The sequence below is a fragment of the Peromyscus maniculatus genome, chromosome 2 (assembly GCF_049852395.1).
Source record: "Peromyscus maniculatus bairdii isolate BWxNUB_F1_BW_parent chromosome 2, HU_Pman_BW_mat_3.1, whole genome shotgun sequence".
NCBI lineage: Eukaryota > Metazoa > Chordata > Mammalia > Rodentia > Cricetidae > Peromyscus > Peromyscus maniculatus.
The window spans coordinates 67,569,173-67,596,146 of record NC_134853.1 but is presented as its reverse complement, the minus strand read 5'-3'; the positions used below and the strand labels follow the sequence as shown (position 1 = coordinate 67,596,146).

Below are 26,974 nucleotides of genomic sequence, written 5' to 3'. Positions count from 1 at the left end.
TCAGGCCAGCCGGGGTTCCACAGCAAGGCCCTGCCGAGAAAAGCAAGCAAGCAAGCAAACAAACAAACAAACAAACTAACAGTGGTCCCTGGAGAGCAGGCAGGTGCAGCAAACGCTGGCTGGGGACTGCCCTTGCTCATGAGAAGCCATGTAGTGCCGCTTGACTTCATAACAAGCTGGCTTTTCTGCTGAAGTGAGCCCTGACCCATTCCTCTGTTCTCTGAGCGGGTGACATCCACTGGCTACCCATGGTGTTTCTGTTTCCCTAGCTCCCAGCCAATACTTGCTCCCCCTCCCCACTTCTTCAAGACAGACTCTGGTCCTAGAGCCAGGTTAGCCTCAGATGTACTCTGCAGTCCAGGCTGGCCTTGAACTCACGATCCTCCGGCCTCAGCCTCCTAAGAGCTGGTAACACATGCCACCGCCAGCCTTCCATCAACTCCTGAATCATCGACTGTCACCGCTCTGATGTCGTCTGGACCAGGATCATCAGGGAACTCCAAGTCGGCAAACAGCAGGGACACTGGCCGCCACACCTGTAATCAGTTTTTCTAAGAGACTAATCCTTTTCCTGCCTCGGGGACTTTTCCATATGTTCCAAGCATTTTTTAATTAAAAATAATGTGTTAATATAAATATTTAAAAACATTCTTAATAACTATAATCCTGGCTTGAAATTCAATCATTGAAACATTTATTTATTTATTTATTTTTTAATTGTCTGTGTTTTGCCTGCACGTATGTCTGTGTACAGCTTGCATGGCTGGTATTCACAGTGGCCAGAAGAGGGTGTTGGATTCTGTGGAACTGGAGGTACAGATGGTTGTGAGCCACCATGTGGGTGCGTGCTGGAAGTTGACACTGGGTCCTCTGGGCGAGCAGCGAGTGCTCTTAACCACTGAGTCCTCTCTCCGGCCTCCATCGTTTAAAATAAATTTAGAAGTTCAAACACTGGAAGAAGCTGAGACCTTCCTAGGTCTTTGAGAGACCTTGGATGCAAACTCTGCCTGCCCTTATGGCCAGTACAACACACCTTTAATCCCAGCACTCGGGAGGCACAGGCACACAGATCTCTGTGAGTTCAAGGCCAGCCTGGTCTACATAGCGAGTTCCAGGCCACCTACATCTAAACAGTGAGACTGTTTCTCAAAATTAAAAAAAAAAATTCCGTGTATCAATATTTTGCCTACATGGTGTATGTATATGCACCATGCGTGTGCCTGGAGGCCAGACAAGGGCATCAGATGTCTTGGAGCTGGGGTCACATGCGGTTGTGGCGGTTGTGAGGTGCTCGGCAAGTGCTGGGAACTGAACCTAGGTTTCCAGCAAGAGCAGCCAGTGCTAGCAGCAGGTGGGCCATCTCCCCAGCTCCAAACAGCTCATTTCTAGGGAAAAAACAAGCTGGATGTGATGACACATGCCTCCGGGAGGCGGGGGTGGGGTGGGGTGGATTTCTAGTTCAAGGTCAGCCTGGTCTACATGGTGAGTTGTTCAAGGTCAGCCTGGTCTACATGGTGAGTTCCAGGTCAGCCTGGTCTACATGGTGAGTTGTTCAAGGTCAGCCTGGTCTACATGGTGAGTTCCAGGTCAGCCTGGTCTACATGGTGAGTTCCAGGTCAGCCTGGTCTACATGGTGAGTTCCAGGTCAGCCTGGTCTACATGGTGAGTTCCAGGTCAGCCTGGTCTACATGGTGAGTTCCAGGTCAGCCTGGTCTACATGGTGAGTTCCAGGTCAGCCTGGTCTACATGGTGAGTTCCAGGTCAGCCTGGTCTACATGGTGAGTTCCAGGTCAGCCAGGGCTACACAGCGAGACCCTGTGTCAAAACCAAACCACAACAACCCAGACAACCCAGAAGAAAAGCCGTTCCATTGGTCAGAGTCGAGATGTGCAGAGTAAGAAGCTGAGATTGAAGCCGGAAGAGCAGAGCTCCTCAAAGTGTGGTCCACGAACCCACAGAATCTGCCCTACCTAGGGCCTTTTTAAAAACAAGATTAATTTTTATTTGTATGAGTGTTTTGTATGTTCATGCACCATGTGCATGCAACACCAGCAGAGGCTAGCAGAGAGCGTCCGATCCCTTGGAACTGGAATTACAAAGGGTTGTTAACCACAACAGAGGTGTTGGGAACTAAACCCAGGTCCTCTGGAAGAGCAGCCAGTGCTCTTACCACTGAGCCATCTCTCCAGCCCCTTCCCTAGGGATGTTTTTGGGTAGTTAATCACCTGGGCCTCATGCTAGGCTTCCCAACAAGAATTTCAGGGGCAACGCAGGTAGACTTTTTTTTTTTTTAATCTTAAATTTGAAAGCATATGTCTAGAGGAGATTAGAGGAAGAAGACCACAGTACTCAAAGAGGAGGTGTAGACCCCTCTAGCGTTCAGTATGTACATGCACATATATGTCTCAACTGTATATGTATATATTCCCAACCCCAACGTTGTCACATTGTAAACAAGAAAGTATGACTAGGAAAGCTGGCAAACGAGTACAGGCCTCAAACTCAAAGGAAGAAAGGCCTGCAGTTCATCTGGCTCTGTGCAGCTCACTGACTTGAGCCAAGAGTTTCACAGGGTCTGGGGACTGTATGTATGCAGAAGGATTTGGGTAACGTCTCTCTCAAATCACCACCACCGCCGAGTGACAGCTGAGCTGCTCATTGACAGGTTAGAGGCTCCCAACCCAACCATGTCTCCAGCGGGAATCAGGACTCAGAGGGAGAAACCGAGCTTCCCAGAGCCTGCATGTGCTGCAAACCCAGCAGTCTGGGAGGCTGAGGAGAGAACCCCGAGTTTGAGGCCGTGTCTCAAAGCTAATGACAACAAACGTCCTAGGACCCTTGGGACATCCCCAGCCAGCTCACTCCCAAAACCTCAGCTGCAGCTGTTTGAGATGGGCTCCCGATGCAGCCCAGGCAGGTTTTGAACTCATGAACCTGCCTCAGTCTCCCAGTGCCACACTCTGTTCTCAGTGGTTGCTCTGGGATGATCCGTTACTTAGTGATAGAGAAATGAGACAGTAACCCCTTTGGGAAGACACCAGAAAGGAAACCATTAACATTAGCATCTTACAGAAAAATGTCCAGCTATTCAGAACCATCAGAAAATTGTTTTTCTGTATAACAAAATCTGGCTGTTATCTTAGGTCAACAGACTGGGTTAATATTCAAAGAAAACTTTGGAAGAGAAATAACCCCAGGGTGAGCAGGGCCCGCAGAAAGTCTTCAGTCCTCTCCAGGGTCCCCCTTTCCCCCAGGTTCATCTGGATCCGAGCTGGGTCTCCTTGAGAACTCTCTTTTCTTTACCAGTGCATGGATAAAAACAACTTTCCAGTTTTGCTTAAGGACACGAACTGGGAAGCTGAATTTTCTTTTTAAAAAGAACTGAACAGGAAATGAAAAGAAGCACCAGAGTATAAAAACATAAAGAAATCAAAGGCAGATTTTTGGTTTAGTTATCCAGCAAATAAGCTTAGCCTTTGGAGCCTATATTATAGCAAGAAGTTAGATGATTCTTACTCATTTTAATCATTTCACTGACCCCGCATTTAGGCAATGCATACTGATGGTTCTCACCACTGCCCCCTCTCATCTCCCTGTCTGCAGCCCCCACCCTGGCTTCCCCACAGATCTTTCTCCCATTCCTGTCAATCTGTTTTGTTTTAAGACCCACAGAGTCTAACCAGGGCCATCTCTGTGGCCATGAGTTTGGAGCCGTCCGAGGGAGTCAGACACTCAGCTGAAGACCCGTTATCAACCCGTGGTTCGTGTCTATAAGACCTTACAGACAAAGCTGAAACACACAGGCTTACTGTGTTATGTTTTTGGAGAAGATAAGAGACTTTTTATTAAACGAAGAATTCCAAGCAACAGAGATTTTCTTTTTTAAGGATCGAATTACTTAGAGAGAGAGAAAAAAAAAACCCAGCAGGGGTTGTCGAGGAGATGGCTCATTGGTTAAGAGCACTTGCTGAAGACTGGGGCTTGGTTCCAGCCAACATGGCAATTTATAACTGTAACGACAGTTCCAGGTGTCTCCCATGCCTTCTTTTGGCCTCCTAGGGCACCAGGCATACATGTGGTACATATGTGTACATGTAGGCAAGACATTCATACATATAAAATAAAAACAAGTCATATATATATGTATATATATAAAATAAAACAAAAAGCCTTAGCTGCATTTGGTATTAATCCTTCTAAAATGTATTATATTCTTTTGTTTTATTTGGAGTACATAGGCTATAATGTAACCTTTACCTGACAATTCTGTTTTCTGTTTTTTTTTTGTTTTGTTTTGTTTTGTTTTTTTTTTGTTTTTTTTTTTTTTTTTTTTTTTTTTTTTTTTTTTTTGGTTTTTCGAGACAGGGTTTCTCTGTGTAGCTTTGTGCCTCTCCTGGAACTCACTTGGTAGACCAGGCTGGCCTCGAACTCACAGAGATCCGCCTGCCTCTGCCTCCCGAGTGCTGGGATTAAAGTGTTTTTGTTTTTTTGAGACAGGGTTTCTCTGTGTAGTTTTGGTGCCTATCCTGGATCTCGCTCTGTAGACCAGGCTGGCCTTGAACTCACAGAGATCCGCCTGGCTCTGCCTCCTGAGTGCTGGGATTAAAGGTGTGCACCACCGCCACCTGGCGACAATCCTGTTTTTTAAAGATTAATTTTTTTTTACATGTCTATGTGTGTGTGTGTGTGTGTGTGTGTGTGTGTGTGTGTGTGTGTGTGTATGCAGGTGTTCACTGAGGCCAAAAAAGGGCATCTGGTCTCCTGGAGCTGGATTTACAGACAGTTGTGAGCTGATGGGTGCTGGGAACTGAACTCTGGTCCTCAGAAAGGGCAACAAATGCTCTTAACTAACTGCTGGGCCATCTCTCCAGACCCACAATTCTCAACTGTTGATTAATGGACCAGGTTTTTTCTAGGTGCCAAATGAGGGCTCAAACACCAAATTATCAAATCCATAAGGATTGTGTTAGGAGTAAACACATTTTACTTGGCCAGCTCTATTCAACAGATACCAAGAGCCCTGCCTAAGAAGTGAGGCCAGGAAGTGTGTTGTGTGATATTTTGTTTGTGTTCTGACAAATAAAGCTTGCTTGGAATCAGAGTTCAGAGCTGGCCACTAGTTAACCATAGAGGTTTGGAGGACTGTAGAGAGAGGGACAGGAAGTGGTAAGGCGGGGCTGAGACAGGATCTCGGCCCTTTTGGTTAGAGGAACGGAAGAGGTAGGAAGTCTCTGGTGGCTGCTCCCCTGCTTCTCTGATCTTTCAGATTCTTAACCCTGTATCTGGCTCCTGGTTTTTTACTGGTAAGATTAATTAGATTTTTGCATCATAAATAAATAAGTAGATGACATCCAAATTAAAAAAGATTAAGGAAAGTTGTCTTTATCCCCATATGAAATGATCCCACAATCAGGAAACCCTAAAAATTCCACATAAAGCATTGGGACAAATTTTGTAAAATTGCAGGACACAAAATTAACACATAAAAATCAGTTGTGTTTCTACACACTAACCATGAATAAACCAAAATGGAAATTAAGAATAGTCCCATATATAGTAACATTAAAGAGAAAAAAATACTTAGGAATAAACTTAGTCAAAGAAATAAAAGACCTGTACACTGAGTTTAAAGCCAGCCTGGGCTAAATAGTGAGACCGTATCTAAAACAAACAAACAAACAAACAAACAAACGAACCATCAAGAGAGAAGAGCCAATTCAGGGACTGGGAGCAAATACTCACAAAGGACTCCTCAGATGCAGGTTATTGTTTAAATACGTAAAGGATATTTGATTGGGCAACAGAAAACGCCCCAGGACAAAACGGGGCTAGGACTTGAGCAGATATTTCTCCAAAGAAGAGCCACATGTGGCCAGTAAAGACACAAAAAGAAGTGGGGTGCAAATCAAAACCACGGGGAGGAAGGGTGGCCTTAGAGGAAGAGAGACTGTGAACAACTTGCAGAGGTGATGTATGAAAATGTTGTAAGAAGACGGTGCCAGCTGCCTGAGAAGCTGAGGCAAAGGAGCAGGAATCCAAGGCCTGCTTGGGCCACGAGCTGAGTTCAAGGCCAATCCCTGCCTCAGTTTTGAAAAGAAGAGCTTATGCTGTAGCAATGGTAGAACACTTCACTAGCGTGTGGGGGGCTTTGGATTTGGTCCCCAGCACTGTGAGACAGAATAGTGAAACAATCATAGACCTACAATGACATTGCTTTATACTCATGAGGATGGTCATCTAAAACCCACAGAATCACATGTGCTGGCAAGGATCTGGAAAACGACTCCCGTGTACGGTGGGAGTGAGGAGCGGTACAGTATTTATGAGAACTTAGGCTGCTTCTTATAAAAACACTTCATAAATCTTCATATAAACCAGCAACTCATTTCTTGGCATAAATCACAAAAATTGAAAGAAGAAACACAAACATACCTGTACACTCATATTCATTCCAGCATTATTTGTAACAGCTAGAAGACAAAAGCATCTCAAGTATCCATCAACAGAAATATGGAATGTGGTATGTACACATTCTCAACGTGCGTGCTTGCACACACACACACACACACACACACACACACACACACACACACACCAAGTATATTCAGCTTAGATATGAGGGAAACTCTGATATAAGCTACAACATGGATAAAACCTGAAAAAATTCTGTTAGGTAAAAGAAACTATTTCAAACTATCATGAGTCCACTTACGTGGTGTCTAGAGCAGCCAAGTTCAGAGGTAGACGTGAGACATTGACTCCAGGAGATGGGGGAAGCGGGGAGTTAGTCTTACTAGTACAAAGTTTCCATTTAGAAGATGAGAAAAAGGCGTTAGAGACATGGCTCAATGGTTAAGAGCACTGGCTGCTCTTCCAGAGGACCTAGGTTTGATTCTCAGCACCCACATGCTGGCTCACCCTCTGTAATGTCAGTTCCAAGGGGATTAGACACCTTCTTCTGGCCTCAAAGGGCCCCCTGCACACATGTGGTGCACAGATATACATGCAGGCAAAAACCCATACACATAAAAATAAATAATTTAAAAGATGAAAGTTCTAAGAATGGATGGAGATGGTTGTACAACTGTACGAACATAAAGTTTTATCACAATGAAAAGGAGAGTAGATTTGGTACAAGAGAGAACGTGCCATTGGTTAACACGCTGTCGCTGGTCTAAGAACCCCACACCCACCGTTCCACCCCAGTGCCCACAGCCAGCTGTCTTGGTGCAGTGTTAATGCCTGTCCACCCAAAAGGTGTTCCCATGCAAAACGGACTCCCGGGATAGAAAGAGCAAGATTACAAACCACTGTTGGAGTGAGTATCTTCAGGGTAACCCAAACACTGACCTATCAGAGCACTTGACAGAGGCTGGCCTTACCCAAGCATGTACTGCATGACCTCTTGGTCAAGTGACTTTTAGCAGAGTGCACAGTCATTGTGTGTGAGTAACAGGAAGACAGGAAGAAAAGGGTGAGTTATTGTCCTAAATTTGCAAGCAAGCCCTGAGAGGAAAACAGAACACATAAGCCTCCTCGTGAACTACGGCTACCAGATTTAGCAAGTAAAATTATAGGGCTCCATTGTTTATCAGAAATTCAAAATTAACTGGGCAACTATCTTATCTGGTAGTGCTCTGAAGCTTTGGGATTGAGGAGAAAATCAATAATCCAGGGGGTTCTGATCTGGGGTAATTGAGGTCTGCAAGGAGCCTATGCCAGAAAAAGTAGAAAAATTCTAAATTCATTAAAAAAATATACTGATTACAAAGAAGAAAAGTAAAAAAACAAAAAACAAAACATATTGCTTAATTTGGCCCACGCTGGGTTTCTGTGACCTAAAGTTTCACTATACAAAGACATGTCAGAGGGTAAGAGAAATCAAAGCTAGACACCGGCCCGTGAAAAACATCCTCTGCATCTGTGAAGGCAGACTTCCGAAAGTGATGGTCAAGTCGAATGGGGTGGCCCAGGGTTTTAGTTCCACCCCTCAGGAGGCAGAGGCAGGCAGATGTCTTTGAGTTCAAGGCATGCCAGGGCTACAAAGTGAGACCTTGTCTCAAAACATCATCAACAACAACAACCAAAACAAAACAAAAAACACCAAAGCAAAACAACAAAAATCGTCCTTCAGCATCAATATAAAAATCAGTGGGACGCAGAAAGGAACAGCTGTGTAAGTGCCCAAGGCCAGGCAGCAGGAGGGGGATTCTGGGGTAGTGTTTGGGTGCCACCTTCCCATGAAGCCACACTACTGCTTCTGGTCTACTGCATACGTCCTATGCTATTTATTTATTATTGTTTGTTTGTTTCTGGGGATTGAAGCCACTGACTTTGTGAAGCCAGGCAAGCTCTGCTGGTGAGATACAACCCCAGCCCCCTCAGCCACTATTTTTATTTGCTAATACTTTGAGCCTGTGTTGGAATAATGCTATCAGGCCCTTCTTCCCAGCTTATAAACGGCTACCGTTTTTCTGCAACGCTTCATCATCCAGCAACACCGCCTACTTTCCTTAAAGCCTGGGCCAAAAATAAGTCCCTGAACCCTGAACCTAACCAAGGTCCTTCGCTTCTTCGACCTGCCCGGAGCATGGCTCAACCAGCTAGAGTCAGATTTAAGGGCCCAGGCTGGCTCTAGAGTTCTTCCCTAGGGGGAGCAGCTAGTCTCCAAGGAAGAGGAACGGTAACCCTGGCAAAGCTCTTTCAAGATTATCTGGGTAGCCTCTAAGGAACTAACCAATAAGAACCTCTGCAGCCCTTAGATTACCTTAAAAAACAAAACAAAACAAAAAAACACAATGTAAACAGCAGGTACATAGACGTCCTAATGGTAAACGAGACTGGAACAAGAATGGAAAGGTGATAAATTCTGTATATTCCTAGACCGAAAGATTGAACCAATCCCCTAAATGACACCCTTTTCTTCTTTATGTAACGACACACACCTTTCCTGCCCCGCAGTCCCTGCATCGGACTCGTTTATTCTTTCATCGGCCCAGGAGGTATTTAATTTGTGCTGCTATGTGCCAGGCACTGTGCTGGGGACCGGAGAAACAAAGATAAGCAGTGTGTGGCCCTCTCGGCGTCTGCAGGGCCACCTTGGCGAGCCACAGCTAGTCCATGACAATTGGATCACCTTGTCCTTCACGGCAGGTGTGTGCACTAACGGGGCAGCAGCGAACCAAAGGTAAAACTGGCCGGCGCTGGGCAAGGACCAACTTGGGAAGCCGGAGCCAAAGGCACGGAGGGCGCAGAGGACCCGCTGCGGTCACTGCGGGAGATGACAGGCAGCTGTGCTCCCACGGGGAGGACACAGATGTGGGTTCAGCGATGGCTGGCACGAGCCGGTCCGGGCGTCTCGGGGAAGGGGGACAGTTTGAGGAGACGGTTGGTGGAGGACTTGGGTGGTGCCCAAAGGGCTGGCTGGCGCTGGGTTTCTGAGGGTCCCTTGGCCCTCCGCAGCAGAGCCGGGGTGGGGTGTGGGGGGGACCAGAGGATGCAGGCGGGAGGCGCGAGGGCGGGGCGGGCAGGCCGAGCGCCCGGCTGCGGGCAGGGTGGGTGGGCAGGCCGAGGCCCCCGTCCCCAGGGACCCCTCGCAAGGTGGGGACAGTGGGAGTCCAGGGTCCCGCTAGCCTGGGGAGAGGCGCGCCTACCTCGCTGCTCACCTGTCGGCCGCGTCCCTTCCGCGCGGGCGGCGGCGTCTGGCGCCTCCGGGCGCCTCCAGGGGTCGCGTGGCAGCCCCCGCCGGCGCCCCCCTCCGCTCCCCTCGGCTCGGCGTTGGTCACGCCCGGCGCCCCCTGCAGGCGTGGTGCCGATGGTCCGCTCTGGGCGGCCGTCGCGCGGCCCCTCCGCGGAGCGCGGTGGTTCGGCCCGCCCAGGCCGCGGGCGCGCCCACCTCCCCGGCGGCTGCGGCGCTGCGCCCAGCGCGGGTCACGCGCCCGGCCTCGTCGCCAGCCGGCCGCCGGGGTGCGCCGCCGCCGCCGCCGCCCTGCGCTCGAGCCCGAGCAGCCTGGTGCGGGCCCGGCGGGCAGGTGCGCGTGGCCTCGGCGGCGAGCCCCGCCGTGGATTCCGGGAGAGCATCGTGGAGCAATGTCCAAAACGGAGCAAGGACCAAACGCGAAAGCCTGGCCTCCCTGGAGCCCCGTGGACTCGGCCCCCTGGGCTGTGGTGTGGGCAGGGGAGCATTCGGGCTTTGGGATTTTCAAAAAGTACCCCATGCACAGCCAGGGGAGACTCCCTGGTGAAACCTGGGACCCAGACTCCTGCTGCCTTGAGGCTGTTCTGGCGGAGAACGCCAGGGCCTCCCTGCTGTTCCAGGCGGAGCGGGCTGTCGTTCAGTTTCTGGAAGCCCAGTACGCAGCAGCCATTCTCGAAATGGCGAGTCTGAGACCCTGTCCTTTAGGCCAGCCAAGGAAGCAGATAAAAATCACAGTGCGTTCATGTATCCCAGCCTCACACTCACAGAAGTGCTGGAGACCGAGATGTAAAGAATGAGTGAGTGGGAAGTTGGTCGGGCTTGATGCCACATGGGTTTACTCCCACAGGGGCAGGCCGATCTCTGAGTTTGAGGTAAGCCTGGTCTATAGAGTGAGTTCCCGGACAGACAAGGCTACATACATAGTGAGATCTTGTCTCAAAAAGCAAGCAAACAACAGCCAAAAACAGCTGTAGAGGGGCCCAGCATGTGTGAAAAGACAAGGGCAAACCAATTGATAGCATTGAGGGGTGAGAAGCCGTGGGGTGCTGCAGGAGACAGTTGGGCAGGCTTGGATGACGGAGACCTTATCATGACTTCGGGCTTGCCTGTAAATGATGGAGAGATTTCTTGCTTGCTTGCTTTTCTGTCTTTTTGAAGCAGGGTCTCTATGTAGCTCTGACTGTCCTGGAACTCTCTGTGTAGTGCAGACTGGCCTCAGACTCACAGAGATCTGCCTGCCTCTGCCTCTCCAGTGCTGGGATTAAAAATAAAGTGCTTTATGCAGAGGCAGGCATAAGTAAGAATTTTTGAAGTCAAGTTTGCATGCGGGAGAGGTGGAGAGAGTTGGTTGTTAGCTCTTCCAGCAGGGGGAGCCATGAGGAGGCACCTGGTGCCTGCAGAAGCCAGAAAAAGGCAGCAGATCCTTTGGAACTGGAGTTAGAGGTGATTGTGAGCCACCAGGTGGATGCTAGGAATCCAACCCAGATCTTTCTGCATGCACGTAGTGCACAGACACACACGTAGGCAAAACACCCTTACACATAAACATTTTAAAATAATTTAAAAAATAAAAATAAGAGGTCATGTAGTTTCAGAAATTGAGGCCTCCATTTTAAAGTGACCAGAATTTGTCAGAAGAAGAAAAATCCAAAGTATGCAGTCTTCTGCATAAAGAATAAAGCAGATACCCAAAGAGAAACAGACAAGCACGGGTTCAGTCTAATAGAAAGCCTCAGGAGGGGCTTTCTGAGTTGGGTTCCATAAAGACATCACCTGATTTAGACGGAGAATGTTATCTTTCGGGGGTGGGGGTGGGGGGGAATAGCCAGAACACACAGGCAGTTTCAGTTCACATGGGCTAGGCCCATACTGTTAACAGCCTCCAGAAACCTGGAAAGGTCACAGGACAGCTCACTGCACTTTTTCCTTCATGACCTTATTTACCACTGCCGTAAACCAATAAACAAGGAACACTTCCCTAGCCCCTGCAGTTCCAGCCTCAGATATTTTAAGATATTTACAGAGTGGTTTGGGGGATGTACTGGCTGATTCTATGTATCAACTTGACACAAGCTGGAGTCATCAGAGAGGAAGGAGCCTCAGTTGAGGAATGGCCTCCATGAGATCCAGCTGTAAGGCATTTTCTCAATTAGTGATCAATGGGGAGGGCCCAGCCCACTGTGGGTGATGCCATCCCTGGGCCGGTGGTCCTGGGTTCTATAAGAAAGCAGGCTGAGCAAGCCAGTAAGCAGCACCCCATATGGCTTCTGCTTCAGCTCCTGCCTCCAGGTTCCTGCCCTGTTTGAGTTCCTGTCCTGACTTCCTTCAGTGGTGAACAGCAATGTGGAAGTGTGAGCTGAATACACCCTTTCCTCACCAATGTGCTTCTTGGTCATGGTGTTTTGTCGCAGCAATAGAAACCCTGACTAAGACGGGAAAATATAGCATTTAGGATCCTGGAAGTGATCTTAGACTATTTTCCCTTAACCTATCCCCAACTTAATCAGAAGTTCTGCAAGTTGGTACACCTCAAATTCAAATCAAACTGAGATCCTCTGGAAGAGCAGCCATTGCTCCAGCCCGTTACATGTCCTTTCATCTCTGGTAATATCACAGACTAAGTTTTTCAGAGCTCAGATCTAATGGCCAGCCACAGTGAGTGATGTATCCACCCTGGCTGGGTACAGGTAGTGGGGTCAGCTAGTACACGTACCACCACCTAGGCCCACTCATTCATCGGGAACTGTGTGGGAAGGCTAGTCACCAACGGATTCAATGTTCTTGATTACTATGAGGCAGGTGATGAGCAAATCAGTGATCTTGGTAAATTGTTGCATAGCCAATCCTCAGAGGTCTTTGGTTCTCTTTTTAAAACATTACCCCCAGTTTATGGATCTGGAGAGATGGCTCAGCTGTTAAGAGCACTGGCTGTTCTCCCAAAGGACCTGGGTTTGACTCCCAGCACCCACAAGGCAGCTCACCTCCCTCGGTAACTCCAGTTCCCTTTCCCCCAGGGATCCAGTGCCTTCTGCCTCCATGGTGTACAGACATCCAGGTAAAAAACTCATATACATAAAAATAAATGAAAATGATAAAAATTGAAAGATACCCTCTATTTATCCATTGATTTCCCCCCCCTCCGCCCCCACACACACACTGCTATGCCTTAGACATCACCATCACTGTACCATACAGAGGAAAATAAAATTGCCTCATAGTCTTCCTGACGTCACCTTTGGCTCTAAGCCTAGCCTTTGATGGCTGAGCCATCTCTCCAGCCTTGTACCCCTCTTCTCTATTAGAGAAGCCTGGGCAAAGTCTTTTCAAATGGGATTCAAAACCGTCCACTGTTGCAACCATACCGATCTAACCCCCCGGCCCTTGGCTGTGTTTCATACAGCAGACTTCTTCGTACAGTCATTGCACTAGCTATTTATTCTGCACGGGAAGCCTTTCCATAGATTTTTCTTTTGAAACAAAGTCTCACTGTGTAGACCTGGGTAGCCTGGGACTGGCTATGTTAGGCTGGCCTTGAATTCACAGAAATCTGTCAGTCTCTGCCTTCTGAGTGCTGGTATTCAAAGCATGCACCACCATTCCCGCTCCTGTGCATAGATTTGAAAAGCTGTTTATCTCTTTGTGTGTATGCGTGTATGTATGTATATATATGTGTGTGTGTGTTTCTATGTTTATTTCAAACCAAGCTTCTATTAAAACAATTGTAAACTTACCTAGTTTGTGGTGTTATATTATCATCAGTAGAAAATGGACATTGGATAATCAGAAATCTTTTTGTTCTGTTTTTTTTTTTTCTCTCTTACTGTATCTGCAGAATCTAGACCAGCACCCAAATCATGGAGCTCAGTAACTATTTACTGGATATGAGAATGTACATGATGGAATAGAGAGTGAAATTTCCGGAAGGCCCTGGAACCCTCTGTGTACAATGGTGCTTTGAGACCTACGGAGCTAAGAGAGCAGCTCAAATGGAGCACATTTAGAGATCTAACTAGCAAACTCGAAGAGTGCATCTGTTTAACGAGAGCCTTTACAGAATGGAATTTGTGGAGTGAGGGGTAACAGTTAAACCATTTAAGGCTAAAGATTATGTTATATGCTTATAATTCCAGGCCTTGAGAAACGGAGGCAGGAGAATCACAGGTTCCAGGCAAGCCTGGCCTATGCTGGTAGATTCCATCTCAAAAAAATGTAAAAGCTACTTGCCTCTGACTGTCTCTTTGGGTCTGAATTCCACAAAATTCCTGGTTATTTTCAGGTAGCCCCTGATGCCTGTCCCTTCAGCCTCCATTTAGTGATTAAGATGGCTTAAATGAAACCGTGGTCTTCTGTTTGGTTTTTTGAGTCAGGGTCTCACTTACCTCTGGTTGGTCTTGAACTCATTATCTAGCTAAGAATGGCCTTTCTGATTTTCTTGCCTTTGCCTCCCAAGGAGTGATATTATGGGTGTACAACAGCCAGGATTAATTTTTATATTTATTTCTGTTATCGCTTTCTATGCTTAAATGTTTTGTCTGGGGGGTTGGGGATTTAGCTCAGTGGTAGAGCCCTTGCCTAGCAAGGGCAAGGCCCTGGGTTCGGTCCTCAGGTCTAGGAGAAAAAAAAAAAAAAAAAAAAAAAAAGGGCTGGAGAGATGGCTCAGAGGTTAAGAGCACTGGCTGCACTTCCAGAGGTCCTGAGTTCAACTCCCAGCAACCACATGGTGGCTCACAACCATCTGTAATGAGATATGACATGCAGGCAGAACACTGTATACTAAATAAATAAATAAATAAATCTTTAAAAAAAATGTTTTGTCTGTCTGTATGTCTGTGCACTATGTGGGTGCTGGGAATCGAACCCAGGTCTTTTGCAAGAACAGCAAGTGCTTTGACTAATGAGCCAGCTCCTTGAATTAATTTTTAAAAATGAAAACTTTACAGTGCTTGCTTTTGCTTGTCTCTTAGCTTTACTGGATTGCAGGTGGCCATGTTCCCTGGGAAACACAGTAGAGCTCAGTAGATGCTTGTGTTGACCTACTCATCTCTCCTCCGAATTTTCTAGCCCTCATCTCTCCAGAGTTTGCGTAGGACGGTAGAGAGAAAAGGTAAAGAAAATCCTTACCTGATGTATGCTGTCACAAACTAATTATAGACCTTAGCAAATACCCACAGCTAGTTTTTCCTCGAGGGCTCCTTTGTTTTTCACAAATCCCCTTTTCATAAATCTCACCATGTAGCTCTGGCTGTCCTGGAACTCACTATGCAGACCAGACTGGCCTTGAACTTACAGAGATCGAGCTGCCTCCCGAGGGCTGGGATTAGAGGTGTGCACCACCTCATCTGGCAAGGTGAAGACAATTGGCTCACATTCTCCCCTCTTTTTATCTGATTCTGAATCCCCAGACATTTGGCCACACACCCACCTTCCTTCTCCTGAGGCATTACAGTTCAGATTGTCTGTCTGTCTGATGAGATAAAGCCACCGTGTGTCCTTTGTGTGTGGCCTACATGGTTCTGGGGTAATACTTTGTCCTGGAAATCCATGGGAGCACACGGCAGTCATCACTTCCTGCTCTGGCATGGGACACATAAACTTTTCTTGCTTTTTTAAAGGCTTTCTAGTGAAAAGCAGGGTGTCAATATTTTGTGCTCCCTAAACATTTATCAGTCATGTCAACAGTCTGCTCAAATATTTCCTCATGTCCTTCTCAGCTTGGATTGAACTGAGGCTGTAACTCAAAGCCCACTAACACTTCTCCCTAGAGGTATCTCTGACATCTAAATTTCTGACCCTTTTCTCAACGTAGGTAGGCAATGCTGAGTCGCAAACTTGTTTTGCACACACATTCCCAAATGTGGTATTTAACGTTTGGTTCCTTCTGTTTCTGTTTTTGTTTTTGTTTATTTGGCTCTTCTTGAGAGACTAAGGCTTGAAGAATCAGGCCAGGACGCATGTGAAGTATCAGGAGAGGGTGCCAACTGCTCAGGAGCTCTGAGGATCATGCTGGTCCAAACTCTACTTTTATAGATGCCTTAGGTAGGAGACCGTGAGTAACGGTGTGCCACCAAGAGGGGTTCCACGACCCCTAGAGAATAACTGGAAACTGCCCACGGAAGCATGAGCTACAGTTCTGAAGGAGAAGGTCAGATGCAAGTTTAGGAAAAGTAAACCATGAAAAACATTAAGCGTTTGCCTTCTGTGGGATGGTGAGATTAAATACAGTACCACCCTCCCCCCCAACAACCAGTATGCAGTACTTTCTCCAGGGAGATCATTCATGACTTAGGTGAAAAGCTGGAGAAGCAAGCCGCCATTAAAGTGGGCCCATAAGTGATCAAATGTTCAAATTATGGGAAAGGTTTTCTAACACAAGGAAGAGGCACCCCCAAAGAGCAAGGAGATTGTGTTGTCAGTGAAGGTAAAGCAAGTGACCCACACTGAGAGCAGATAAATATTAGCTAGACAAAGGAAGGATGTGGTCATTGTGGTTTTGAAGGAGAATGGCCCCTAAAGAATCATATATTTGAATCATTGTTCTCCAGTTGCGGAACTGTTTGGGAAGGCTTAGGAGGTGTGGCCTTATTGGAGGAGGTGTGCCACTGGGGGTGGACTTTGAGGTTTCAAAAGCCCATGCCATTCCCAGTTAGTGCTCTTTCTCTCTCTCTCTCTCTCTCTGCCTCCTGTTTGTGGATCATGATGTAAGCTCTCATCTACTGCTTCAATGCCATGCCTGCCAGCCACCTGCCATGCTCCACTCATGGTGGTCATGGACTCTCACCCTCTGAAATTGTAAGCCCACTCAGCTCTTTCTTCTGTAAGTTGCCTTGGTCATGATGCCTCTTCACAGCAACAGAAAAGTAACTAAGAAGAGAGAACAGAATGAGCCAAGGCACAGAGGCTTCTGAAGATAATGGAACTGAAATAGTTTGGCATGTAAGAATGGAAATCTGTACAACACAAAGTGGTCACCAGGACTGCAAAGCAGGGAAATTGTCATGGGCAGTAAAGGACTCTCCTCTGTGCTGTAAAATGATGGATTGGAAAGAAGCTAAATAGGAGGCCGGAGGCCAGAGGGGTAGATGTTATTAGTGAGAGCTGTGAGATCCAGACAAATAAGCAGGGTGGGGGTGGGGATTAAAGGCATTTCTGGCCCAGAAATGACGTAACAGTTGAATAGATCAGTTTAAAGAAATGGCAGGGCAGGGTCCAGTAAGACTTTGCGGAGTCTGGTTTGACACTATTTGTGGAAATAAACACAGGCAAAGAGCAAGGCCGGTAGCTCAGGGCTGTGATCCCAGCACTCGGGAGGATGAGTACGAGGGTTTCTGTGAGTTCAAAACTGGCCAAAGCTGTAGATTAGGTTCCAGGTCAGCTTGGGCTAGAGTGAGACCTTACCTCAAACAGAGACACAAACAAAGAGAAACATAGGTCTGAGGAGGTGGCTGAGTTGGTAAAGCGCTTGCCTTGCAAACAGGAAGACCTGAGTTCCAGCCATGATGATGCCAGCCTCCAGGTGCAGTGGCACACACTTGTCATGGTAGCACTTGGGAGGCAAGAAGATCTTAAGTTGGAGGCCAGACTAGGTGAGTCAGTTCTAGGCCAGCTTGCAAGTCCTATAGCGAAGTCATACCATGTACAACTCAGTGGCATTGAATAAATTAACAGATTGTAACTCGTCCCATTGAGTCAAAGTTTTTAAGGATAAGTATTAGGTTCACTAGATTTAAAAAAAAGGGTAGAGAAAAGTATTTGAGGATATGAAAATGATGTTCACAATGCCATGAAGACCAATAGATAAAGGTAAACGGAAGAGTGGTTGAAGACAAGGCTTGAGAAGACCCGATAATAGTGTCTAAAGATTAACTCTATGTAGAAACCGAAGTTGAGCCTAGACACGAGTATTTTCCTTTCAGGAAGATTGATCTGGAAATAGTAATGAGGATGCTGCAAATGGAGAAGACCCAGAGAAATAGTGCGTGTGTGTGTGTGTGTGTGTGTGTGTGTGTGTGTGTGTGTGTGTGAAGAGGTGATAATATTCTGAGCAAAGGTAATAGTATTAGAGTAACAGGAAGGAAGAGAAACCAAGAAATAGAATGAAGAATTGTTATGACTTGATGGCTGACTGAATATGACTAAAAGAAAGAGCAAAGGGTGCCTCCGATCTGGTCACCCTGCCTGGGTGACTGGGGTGATGGTGATGGTGTCCTGTATGGGTGTGGTCAGTATAAGTTGGGCACGCTGTGTTTACACTTTGAGAGGTTCGACTAAGTGAAGGGCCCCAGATTCAGTTCACTATTTAGACCAAGATCTAAGAAGGGACGGGACTAGACGGTTGAGAATTGTCTTTCTGTTGGTATGGGATGTCATGAGTTAGGATGAGATACACAGAAAACATAAGCCTAGGACTGAACTCTTGGAACACATGCTGAAGGTACGTGAACAAGATAGAACCATGTAGTTAAAAATATGTGGTCAGGGTGGTGGTGGTACTCACCTTTAATCCCAGCACTCAGGAGGCAGAGGCAGGCGGATCTCTGTGAGTTCGAGGTCAGCCTGGTCTACATAGCGAGTTCTAGGACAGTCAAGTCTACACACAGAAAAACACTGTCTTGACATCCCCTCCCCCCTCAAAAAAAATCCTTGTGTAAAAATGTGTGGTCAGACCAAGGCCAGCATAGACTTTAGTGGGCAGAGAAGTAGAGTGGAGTGGAAAAGGAGGGGGCAGGGAATGTGGGTCCCTAGGCCGTGCTTGGCTTGATAATGCTTCACAATGAGATTGCTCAGATTATATTACTGTCACTAGCCCCCCCCCCCCATAGACCAGGCAAATCTCTTCACTCCAAATAAGCAATTTATTTCTCCATTTATTTCTCCACAAACTTCTTAGAAACATCTTTTCAAGTCCATACAATTTCTTCTCAGAATCATTTTATAGAAGACAAACGCTCAGCAGCAGTGACTTACATCCCATTAGGAAATTATTTTCTAAATCCCGTGTTGTTCCCCTCCAGGTTCTAATGCCTGAATAAACATCAGTTCTTAGATCAAAGGGGTCAGAGAGGGGAAGGCAGAATTTGAGCTGTCCTATCCAGGCAGGACCTGCCTCCATTGTCTTTCCTTTCTTCTTCTTTTCTATTTGGTCCAGAAACTCTGCTTCAGCTTCTTCAGACCAAGTCTTCACGGCTGCCTCCTTTGCTGCTCAGGGCCAGCAAAACACTCACCCTGGCACCCTGAATCTTCCAGATAAATCTGAAAATGGTGTCTGGGTGGGATATGTTCACGTGGGGTTCTGGGAAGGTTTACAGTTGCTCTGGGTGTGAGAGGGACAGGGCCCCAACTGAGACTCCTTGGCCCTGTCTTCTCCTTCTTTATCGCCCCTCTTCATCTCTCCCACATCTGCTTGTCTGGATGACAGTGTGGAAGGAACCATGGGAGGCGTGAACTTGCCTTTTCTTGAAATGCTGTAACTCTGGCTGATATCTGGGGCTGTTGTCTCTTCCCTTGCCTTTCCAGGGTACAGCTTGCTGGGGGATGAGGAAGCTGAAGGCCTGGGGGTAGGTTGGTGCTGTTTCTCAAGACCCTCATCCCTTTTTACTAAGTTGCATAAATTAAAGGGAGGAAGAGCAATTATTGACTGATTGAGTGTTTTCCTAAGGGCCTCTGCTTTTTACAAGAACTTCTTGTTTGTTTTGAAGGCCTTGGACTTCAGTGTCTTGCCAGATGTGATGAGGTCCCCAAAGCCCTGTTTGTGGGAGAACGCATAGGCAGAACGTCGAAGGCCTGGGTGTTTTGCTTTGGTCTTGACTGTGGGTGGCAGTGGATGTTTCAAGCAAAAATGAATCCTGTTCAGAACCTATATCCAGAGCATGGGGACAAGGTTTTCAGAACGGAGGCAAAGGCACAGGGGACCGGGAGTTCCGGCTGCGCAGGCTCCCTCCTCCACTCACCTTGTCCACATTGACAGGACAGAGCAGTGGTTTCAGGAAGTTGTAGCCAATCACAGGAATCATACAGAGGACCGTGCTGAGGATCAGACACAGCCACATCTGTGGCTGGTTAAGGTTGTTCCTGGCCACACCTGCAGACAGGGAACCAGGAAAGGAGAGGCTGACACAGCTTGGGGAGGGAGTTCGGGGTGGGGGAAATCATCCAGGGCATAGCTCCATTCTCCAGGCCCAAGAAGCAAGTTTCTGATTTCCAGACAATCTTCTCAGGGGACAATCTCAGTCCCCTGAGAAGTAACACAACTGCGAGCAAAGTCACTATATATCTTTTAGCTTCACAACTACTTAGCAGTAGTAGTGTCCCCTTCCTGGAAAAAGGTTGCTTTGGTGCCTGATACAATTCCCATGCCTTTGTCTCCCTCCAAAGGCTGGGCTGGGCAGAGGGGAGAGGGAGGGTGGGTGACAAGAGCTGCCTAGTGCATTCACGTAAAAACGAATACGGGGCGTTGGGGCCAGCACGACAGGTCAGAGGTCAGCATGTCTCCAAGCCTGACACCTGAGTTCCCTCCCTGGGACCACATAGTAGAGGTGAGAACTGACTCCTTCAAGTTGTTATTTCTCTCGGTCTCTCACAATGCCCAGTAAATAATTATATAATAAATAAATGTGATACAAATTTAAAAAAATACAGAGCTTTGGAGAAGAAAAACGAGTTAGTGGACCGACAAGAGGCAGGAAGCAAGTCCACATGCATAGCACCTGAACGGCAGTGAGGAAGGGTCCGTGTGAGAGGCAGCAGGGCAGCAGCCTCAGCAGGAGTTTGCACTGGAATTTCAAGTCATTTGAGTGAAAAAATAAACAAAGACACACACACACACACACACACACACACAAAAAAAAAAAAAACAAGGCTGGAGGGATGGCTCAGCAGTTAAGGGCACTGGCTGCTTTTCCAGAGGACCCAGGTTCAATTCCCAGCACCTACAAGGCAGCTCACAGCTGTCTGTAACTCCAGTTCCAGGGGACCTGACACTCTTACACAGACATACATGCAGGCAAAACACATTCCAATGCACATAAAATAAAAATCACAAATTGTAAAACAAAGTCCCCCAAATGCTGCTAATAATTCTTGCCCTGTCACTTCAAGAGAGACTTGTGAAGATCAAATAATCTAAGATATTTGGAAAAATGGAAATTCTAAAGTTAAATATTTTCCTAGGAAGGTTCTGCACCCCTTTGGAGCAGAGACTCTTTCTATTCATATGCTATCTAAGCATCAAGTATGTAATCTCTAGTTTCTCGGTACACATTAGATTAGCACTGTATTAGTCCTCCCCGATGCCAGACACCCGCTGGGCAGGGTCTTACCTAAGAACTGGAAGGTGCTGGGGGACATCAGACACAAGCCATCACTATACAGGAAGAATAAGACGCAGAAGTAGAGGCCCAGGCTACCCCAGGTGAAGGCATGGCTTATTATCGTCCAGGTGTTTGTCCTCAGGGCGATCTGAAAAGCACCAGCTCATGTGTAAGCCGTATAACTTCTCAGCCCCTTCCATTCTCTAAGCCCGCGATGCAAGGTGTTCCCTGCCACCCTCCCTCTCTCCCCCTCCCTTTCTGGCAGACAGGTTCCCACCCCATCCCCTCACTCACTCCCGCTACACAGGGCCACACCTGCATCGTCATCACCCAGATCAAGGTGGTCTGCACTATCAAGGAGAAGGACTGGAAGTCAGAGATGTCCTTTCCATCACTGCGTTCTGAGTTGAAGATGGTCCCCATGGGGACAAAGAAGAGCACGAAGGAACTGTAGATGCCATGTATCAAACACTTAATAAATTCCTTCTTGTTGAAATACAGGTTGTGCTGTCCTGGCTCATACAGCTCTGGGTAACACAGACTCCATGTTTCATTCACATCCTGGTAATATCAGGGGTTAGGAGAAGGTCAGGACCTCACTTAGTGTACTGCAGGCTGCCCAGGATCTCCTCATGGAGTGCTTGAGAAGCAGGACCAGAGAACAGAGCAGTGACCACAGCCCTCTCTAGATGAGACCCTGTAGCAGAAAGCCTGGAGGCAGGAGGGTGGGCAGCGGCTGGAGGCGGTGAGGATGTGGGGGTGACAAGGGAGCACTCTGACAGACAGGCAGCTGGAAGGGAGGGGAGGAGCTTGGGGGAGGGGGAACAGGGGCCTAAGTCCCCAGGTAGAAGTATTTCTTTGGTTAAATGTGCTTGTGTCAAAAGTCAGTGGGTGGAGGCAGGAAAACCAATCAGGATTAGCAAGTCCTTTGGAAGATGCTCCTCATCTACTGGAGACTCTAACTGGTGCCCAGAATGGAGGCTGGAGTAGAAGAGTCAGGGAGACACCTATCAGGACTCTTTTTTTTTCTTTTGTCCTTGCTGTCCTGGAACTCACTCTGTAGCCCAGGCTGGCCTCGAACTCACAGAGATCCACCTGCCTCTGCCTCCCGAGTGCCGGGATTAAAGGTGTGTGCCCCCACTGCCCAGCCTCCGGACTCTTACTATGGAGGGAATCTCTAACAGGTAAAAGACACTGAGCCCTGGGCTGGTCCCGTGTCCTGAGGTATTGTGCCCACGGCCCATGCCTGGCTTTTAGAACGCCCGCCCGAGGCCGCCCGCAGCAGGTTGTCTCGTCCGTTGCCTCTGCATAGGCCTGTCCTTTCTCACTTCTTTGGCTCTGTCCCTCACACTAAGTTTTGCACGGGTCCTTCCTCACCCTCTGACACTGTCTAGGTGGTCAGCTCCGTTCCCTGCTCTGGAAATTATTTCCTTCACACTTGATTTTGGAGAGCCCACTGTTGATTCCTTCCTCACTCTTGGAGTCCAGGGTTTCAGTCCTGTCGGAGAGACCTGCTCCTGGCTCTTACCTTTTCAAACAGACTCAAGCCAAGCACAGGGAGGGAAGTGTAGATCAGATTGTAGCAGGTGATAAACCAAGTGTCGTACACTGTCTGGAAGAGAACCAAGGAGATGTTTTTTTTTTTTTTTTTTTTTGTAGATTTCTTTCTTCATAAAGCCCCAGCTCTATCCCCCCCCCCCCCACGCCCTGACCAGTCCAATGTAACACTCTCCTGGTCCCCTACCTAGCATGATTGAATCTGGTATAGAGTCCCAGTCTTTCTTTGATATTACTCTAGAACCCAGATTCCTAGACCGAGGGAGGCAAGGCCATGCTGAGCTTCCAAGATTGACCTGAAACAACCCTACTATGTCCTGCACTGTCCCTCTGGGCATAGAGGACACAGATGGGCTTCCAGGGAAAGCTAGCCATAGTCCTGAACCTCTAGGCAAGTGAAGCTTGAGGTTCTTTCTCTGCTTGGTGGCATTCAGTGGCTTCTGTGGCCCTGACCATTTACTAACAGGGTAAAGGACAAAGATGTAAGGACTCCTCCAGCTGGGTGTTCCATCCTGGAACCGAGTGAGGGCCACTTTCCTTACTGTCCACAGGAGCCAGACCACTCCCACAGACCAGATAGGCCTGACAAGGACCGGGGAGTCAGTCTGCTCTGCCCACCGACTGGTGTAGGCATCTCACAAGATAACCAGTCCTCAAGTTGTTTATCTTGGGAAATTCCCGAAAGACTTCTCACAGGACGAAGGGCTCTTCTTATAACATCAAAATCCACATTTCCTTACTGGGTTGTGATTTCATATTCAAATGTGAAATTAATTTATCAGAGAAACAATTTTGTGCATGTTGGGGGCAGACCTGGGCAGCAATAGTTCTAGGTACAGGTGAACATCGTGACATCCTGTCTGTCATGATCCAGGAAGCTCCTGGAGGCTTGCCCAGTCTTTAGTCTAAGCTGCATGGATGATATATTTGGACTGTTGTCATTATTCACCTACAGACTTAGAATATAGCCATTTTAAAGTACCCCAGAAGCATGTAGAATGGAACTATTATAGCTTTATGATTCTGATGATTTAAAAATAAATATGGCTCTTCTATATTATAATCACAAAATTAAAACTAGTATTTAAAAGTGGAGAAGTCCAGTTCCCGAGGATCTGAAACACACTTTTGGCCTTTGAGGGCACCAGGCATGTGCCTCAAAGTACACATACATACATATATGCATGCAAAACATTCATACATATGAAATAAAAAAATCTAAAAGTAATAAAAGTGGAGAATTATTAAGATACCATGGACAATAAAAACACAAAGATGACTTTGGATGCTAAGAGAACTTCCAGATCCTCCAATTTTTCTTGATTATATATGTTGAGAACTCTAGTATCAGTGCAGTTCACGGGAGAGTTCTGAAGGTAGCAGTCAGTAACAGAACCCTGTGATCTGCAAATGTAAGGTCAACGTAGGTTTGGGCAGTGGGACTAATACAGGCCGAAGAGAGGGACGGCAACACTTCATACACTGGCTTCTAGAGAAAGAAAACTGTCCACGCCTGGCGAATAGGACGGAGAGTGCTACCCACTCTCTTACCTGAGCAGAGAACCCGTTGAAGAAGGCGTACCAGAAGTGCACCAGTGTAAAGGCGAAGTTTTTGTAAAAGAAGTAGCTGAGGAACTTGCACATGCGATTGTAAGACCAGCGGCCATGCACCATGAGGAGGCGCTGAAGGTGGTGGAACTGGCTGAAGGAGAAGTCGCTGTTGAGCATGGCCTGCATCCCTTCGTGGCCCGTGATGCCAACCCCGATGTGGGCAGCTGCAAGGAAACCCCAGACATTTCTAAGCCGTGAAGACTGTTTGCTGGGTTCTTACCCTGGGAGTGTAAAGGGAACGTGGAGATGCAGACCTTATATGTTACATTTGGGACTGTTAGGCCCAGGTAAAAATGGCATCTTCACAGTGGAATCTTTTCTTTTGGATTGACTGCCCTTTCCCCGCGCCCTGGGAAGCCCCTTCTTCTGTATTTTGTTTTGGATGCTGTCATTCAAGATTGCTAGACAGCCAGCACTAGAAGGTTGCCCTCTGCCCCTCTGCGGGCCATCTGAACTCTTTCTAACTACTCGGATAATTGTGAGTTAAATCCCTTGTTATCCACAGCAGCTACTTAAATGGATTAAAAATACAGGGTGAATGTCAATCTAAGACAATATTTAATTACCCACATTTATCTAAGGGGCAAAATCCCACCTGTTCAGAGGGATATACAATGTACATACTTGGCTAGTGAGAAATAAATTCTTCTGGGGACTTAAAGTGATTTTTTGCTGGATAAAGCAAGATTGTATTTGATAGAAGATAAGAAACTGGATTTCCTAAAAGGTTTAATTACTCTGACAACTCACTATTCTGGTTACATTCACTGATTTTCTCATGTATACCTACATTATTAGGCTCATGTAACCCTACATTAGCTCAATAGGGTTAACTGAAATTTCTTTTTTCCAATTTATTTATTTATTTGTTTGTTTGTTTGTTCCCGAGACAGGATTTCTCTGTGTAGCCTTAGCTATCCTGGAACTTGCTCTGTAGACCAGGCTGGTTCTGAACTCAGAGGGCTACCTGCCCCTGCTTCCAGAGTTCTGGGATTAAAGGTGTGCAGGACCATGCCCAGCTAGGATAACTGAAGTTTCTAAAGTCTCAAAGACTGGAGCCAGAACACTTTCTAGAAATGAAGTAGAGGCTGGGCTGTCTGGTAATGTTTCCTGTGTAAGATTTTGTTCATACCTCACAGATCGACATGTTTCTGGACATGCACTTGGAATTTAAACCAAAAATTTTTGCTATTTGCTTCTTCTGGTATGAATTTCCATAAATCACCCACTCCCCTCCACAGGGGAGCACAGCAGATTCTCAGGAGCACGGCCTTGAGCCCACAGACTGAGAGCCTGACTCCTACAGAGGCCCTCTCTGTGGACCCAATGCCATCTCAGATGTAGGGGTGTGCGTGTGCTCATGTGGGGTCCCCTTCATCGTACCCATGAATCAATCAGAGTTTGTGCATGCCTATGGCTGCGGATTTAAGCGAGAGTTCCCGGATAAAGGAGTGTGAATGGGGTTGCAAACATTAATGAATGCACACTTCGTAAGTTAGGCGGGCGCATGAGTCAACAACACAATACCATTCAGATCAGTTTTGCCCATGGAGGAAGCCAAGGCTGGGGACTACTGCCCACCGCCCCTCACATGCCTTTGATCATGCCGATGTCATTGGCCCCGTCCCCGATGGCCAGGGTCACTGCCTTCTTGTACCTCTTCACCAGGTCTACCACTTGGGCCTTCTGAAGGGGGGTCATCCGGCAGCAGATTACTGCCTTGCACATGCATGCTGTTCGTAGCAGCTCCAACTCCATGTTTCCTTCTAGAGCATAGGCCTGTGGCACCAAGACACACTTACTCATGTGTTACCCCAAAGTCTTTCAGGGTTGGACCTTCCCTTTGTCTTTCCCGTCTTTTCTAGGGCGAGCCTGGCTCCTCACAAGGTGCTCTACCCCCGAAGGGGCCACCTCTTGAGTCAGTTCTAGATGTGAGTTAGTTTCCTCGCATCTGGCCCAGCCTTCAGTGGGAAACCATTTATGGCCTCTCACTGGGTTAAAACAGTCTGTGGGTCATTAGGCCAAGTGACTTTTGGAGGGTCCTGTTCTGCTTTTTTGCCCCTTTTCCCAGAGTAGCAAGCCATGTTAGTAGGAGAAACTTGAATAAAGAATACAGGAAGACTTTTCTTTGGCTTCTTTTTCTTAATATGCTCTTGTCTAGAGTAGTCTGGAGAAAGATGTCTTTCAGGGAAGAGTAACCCAGGGAAGGGGAGAAGGCTGACTCATAAAATAGAGAAGGGGTTTAGTTTCCCTGAGTAGGGTTGGACCTAGGATAGAGTGACTTGGGACAGAGGAACAGAGTGGTAGCTCTGTGCTGCCCACCAGACTGTAGCCGCTGATGACCAGGCCATAGTCGCCGTTGGGTGTCTCGTCAAGTACTCTTGTAGGCATTTTGGGTTTCCTGGCAAGATAAATGTTTATGGGATCTGATTCCAGCAGAGACTCGGGTTTCATCTTGTTCCTTGCACTCCTGGAAACCAAAAAACCACGGTCAGAGTCTCATCTGAAGCCCTACAACGTAGGAAGAAAAAAACACGTCCAAGGTCAACGTGGACAAGGAAGGTCCCAGGCCTCTCCAGAGCAGCAGGTGGCTTTTGACTCATTTGAGGGAGGTCTCTGCTGCCACATCCACTGTTCTCCACCCACACTCTAAGTCCTTCAGGCCACGAGCTTCTTTATACCATTATCTCAACTCTTTTGGGTGTTCTGTCTGTTTCCCTTTCCTCATTTCTTTTCTGTCCCTTCTGTGGAGGGGACCACATTTGGGGACAGGGGAGAGGAAAGCTTGGGTCTAGACTGAGGC

At 47.3% G+C, this 26,974-nt stretch overlaps 3 protein-coding genes and 1 long non-coding RNA gene across 11 annotated transcripts in view; 2 read left to right on the top strand and 2 right to left on the bottom strand.

The window, feature by feature from the left end:
* Positions 1-9,798, bottom strand: part of Rusc2 (RUN and SH3 domain containing 2) — a 51,861-nt gene extending 42,063 nt beyond the window's left edge. Inside the window, exon 1 of one of the 2 annotated variants that reach the window (XM_076564073.1) lies at positions 9,666-9,798. The gene's annotated coding sequence lies outside the window, so the exon portion shown is untranslated. Of the gene's footprint in view, positions 1-9,653 lie in introns of both variants that reach the window. The other variant, XM_076564074.1, reaches the window with a different exon arrangement.
* LOC121827212 (uncharacterized) overlaps positions 8,567-26,974 on the top strand; it is a 44,334-nt gene continuing 25,926 nt past the window's right edge. Inside the window, exons 1-2 of one of the 2 annotated variants that reach the window (XR_013049071.1) lie at positions 8,568-8,859; positions 8,962-9,187. This is a non-coding gene — a long non-coding RNA (uncharacterized LOC121827212). Of the gene's footprint in view, positions 9,188-26,974 lie in introns of both variants that reach the window. The other variant, XR_013049070.1, reaches the window with a different exon arrangement.
* Positions 9,331-13,912, top strand: LOC143271609 (uncharacterized). The gene is made up of 3 exons (XM_076563461.1): positions 9,331-9,387; positions 9,463-10,352; positions 13,530-13,912. The coding sequence occupies exons 1-3, from the start codon at positions 9,331-9,333 to the stop codon at positions 13,534-13,536; spliced, it is 954 nt and encodes a 317-aa protein (XP_076419576.1). The 3' UTR covers positions 13,537-13,912.
* Positions 18,531-26,974, bottom strand: part of LOC102905298 (phospholipid-transporting ATPase FetA) — a 98,853-nt gene continuing 90,409 nt past the window's right edge. For all 6 annotated transcript variants that reach the window (XM_042271039.2, XM_076564078.1, XM_076564079.1 and 3 more), the window contains 8 exons: positions 26,494-26,641; positions 25,767-25,950; positions 24,112-24,335; positions 22,532-22,615; positions 21,319-21,564; positions 21,013-21,151; positions 19,645-19,775; positions 18,531-19,550 (listed from right to left, as the gene is read on the bottom strand). In XM_042271039.2, the coding sequence (XP_042126973.2) occupies positions 19,365-19,550; positions 19,645-19,775; positions 21,013-21,151; positions 21,319-21,564; positions 22,532-22,615; positions 24,112-24,335; positions 25,767-25,950; positions 26,494-26,641 (1,342 nt within the window). In that variant the 3' untranslated portion in view covers positions 18,531-19,364. The remainder of the gene's footprint in view (positions 19,551-19,644; positions 19,776-21,012; positions 21,152-21,318; positions 21,565-22,531; positions 22,616-24,111; positions 24,336-25,766; positions 25,951-26,493; positions 26,642-26,974) is intronic.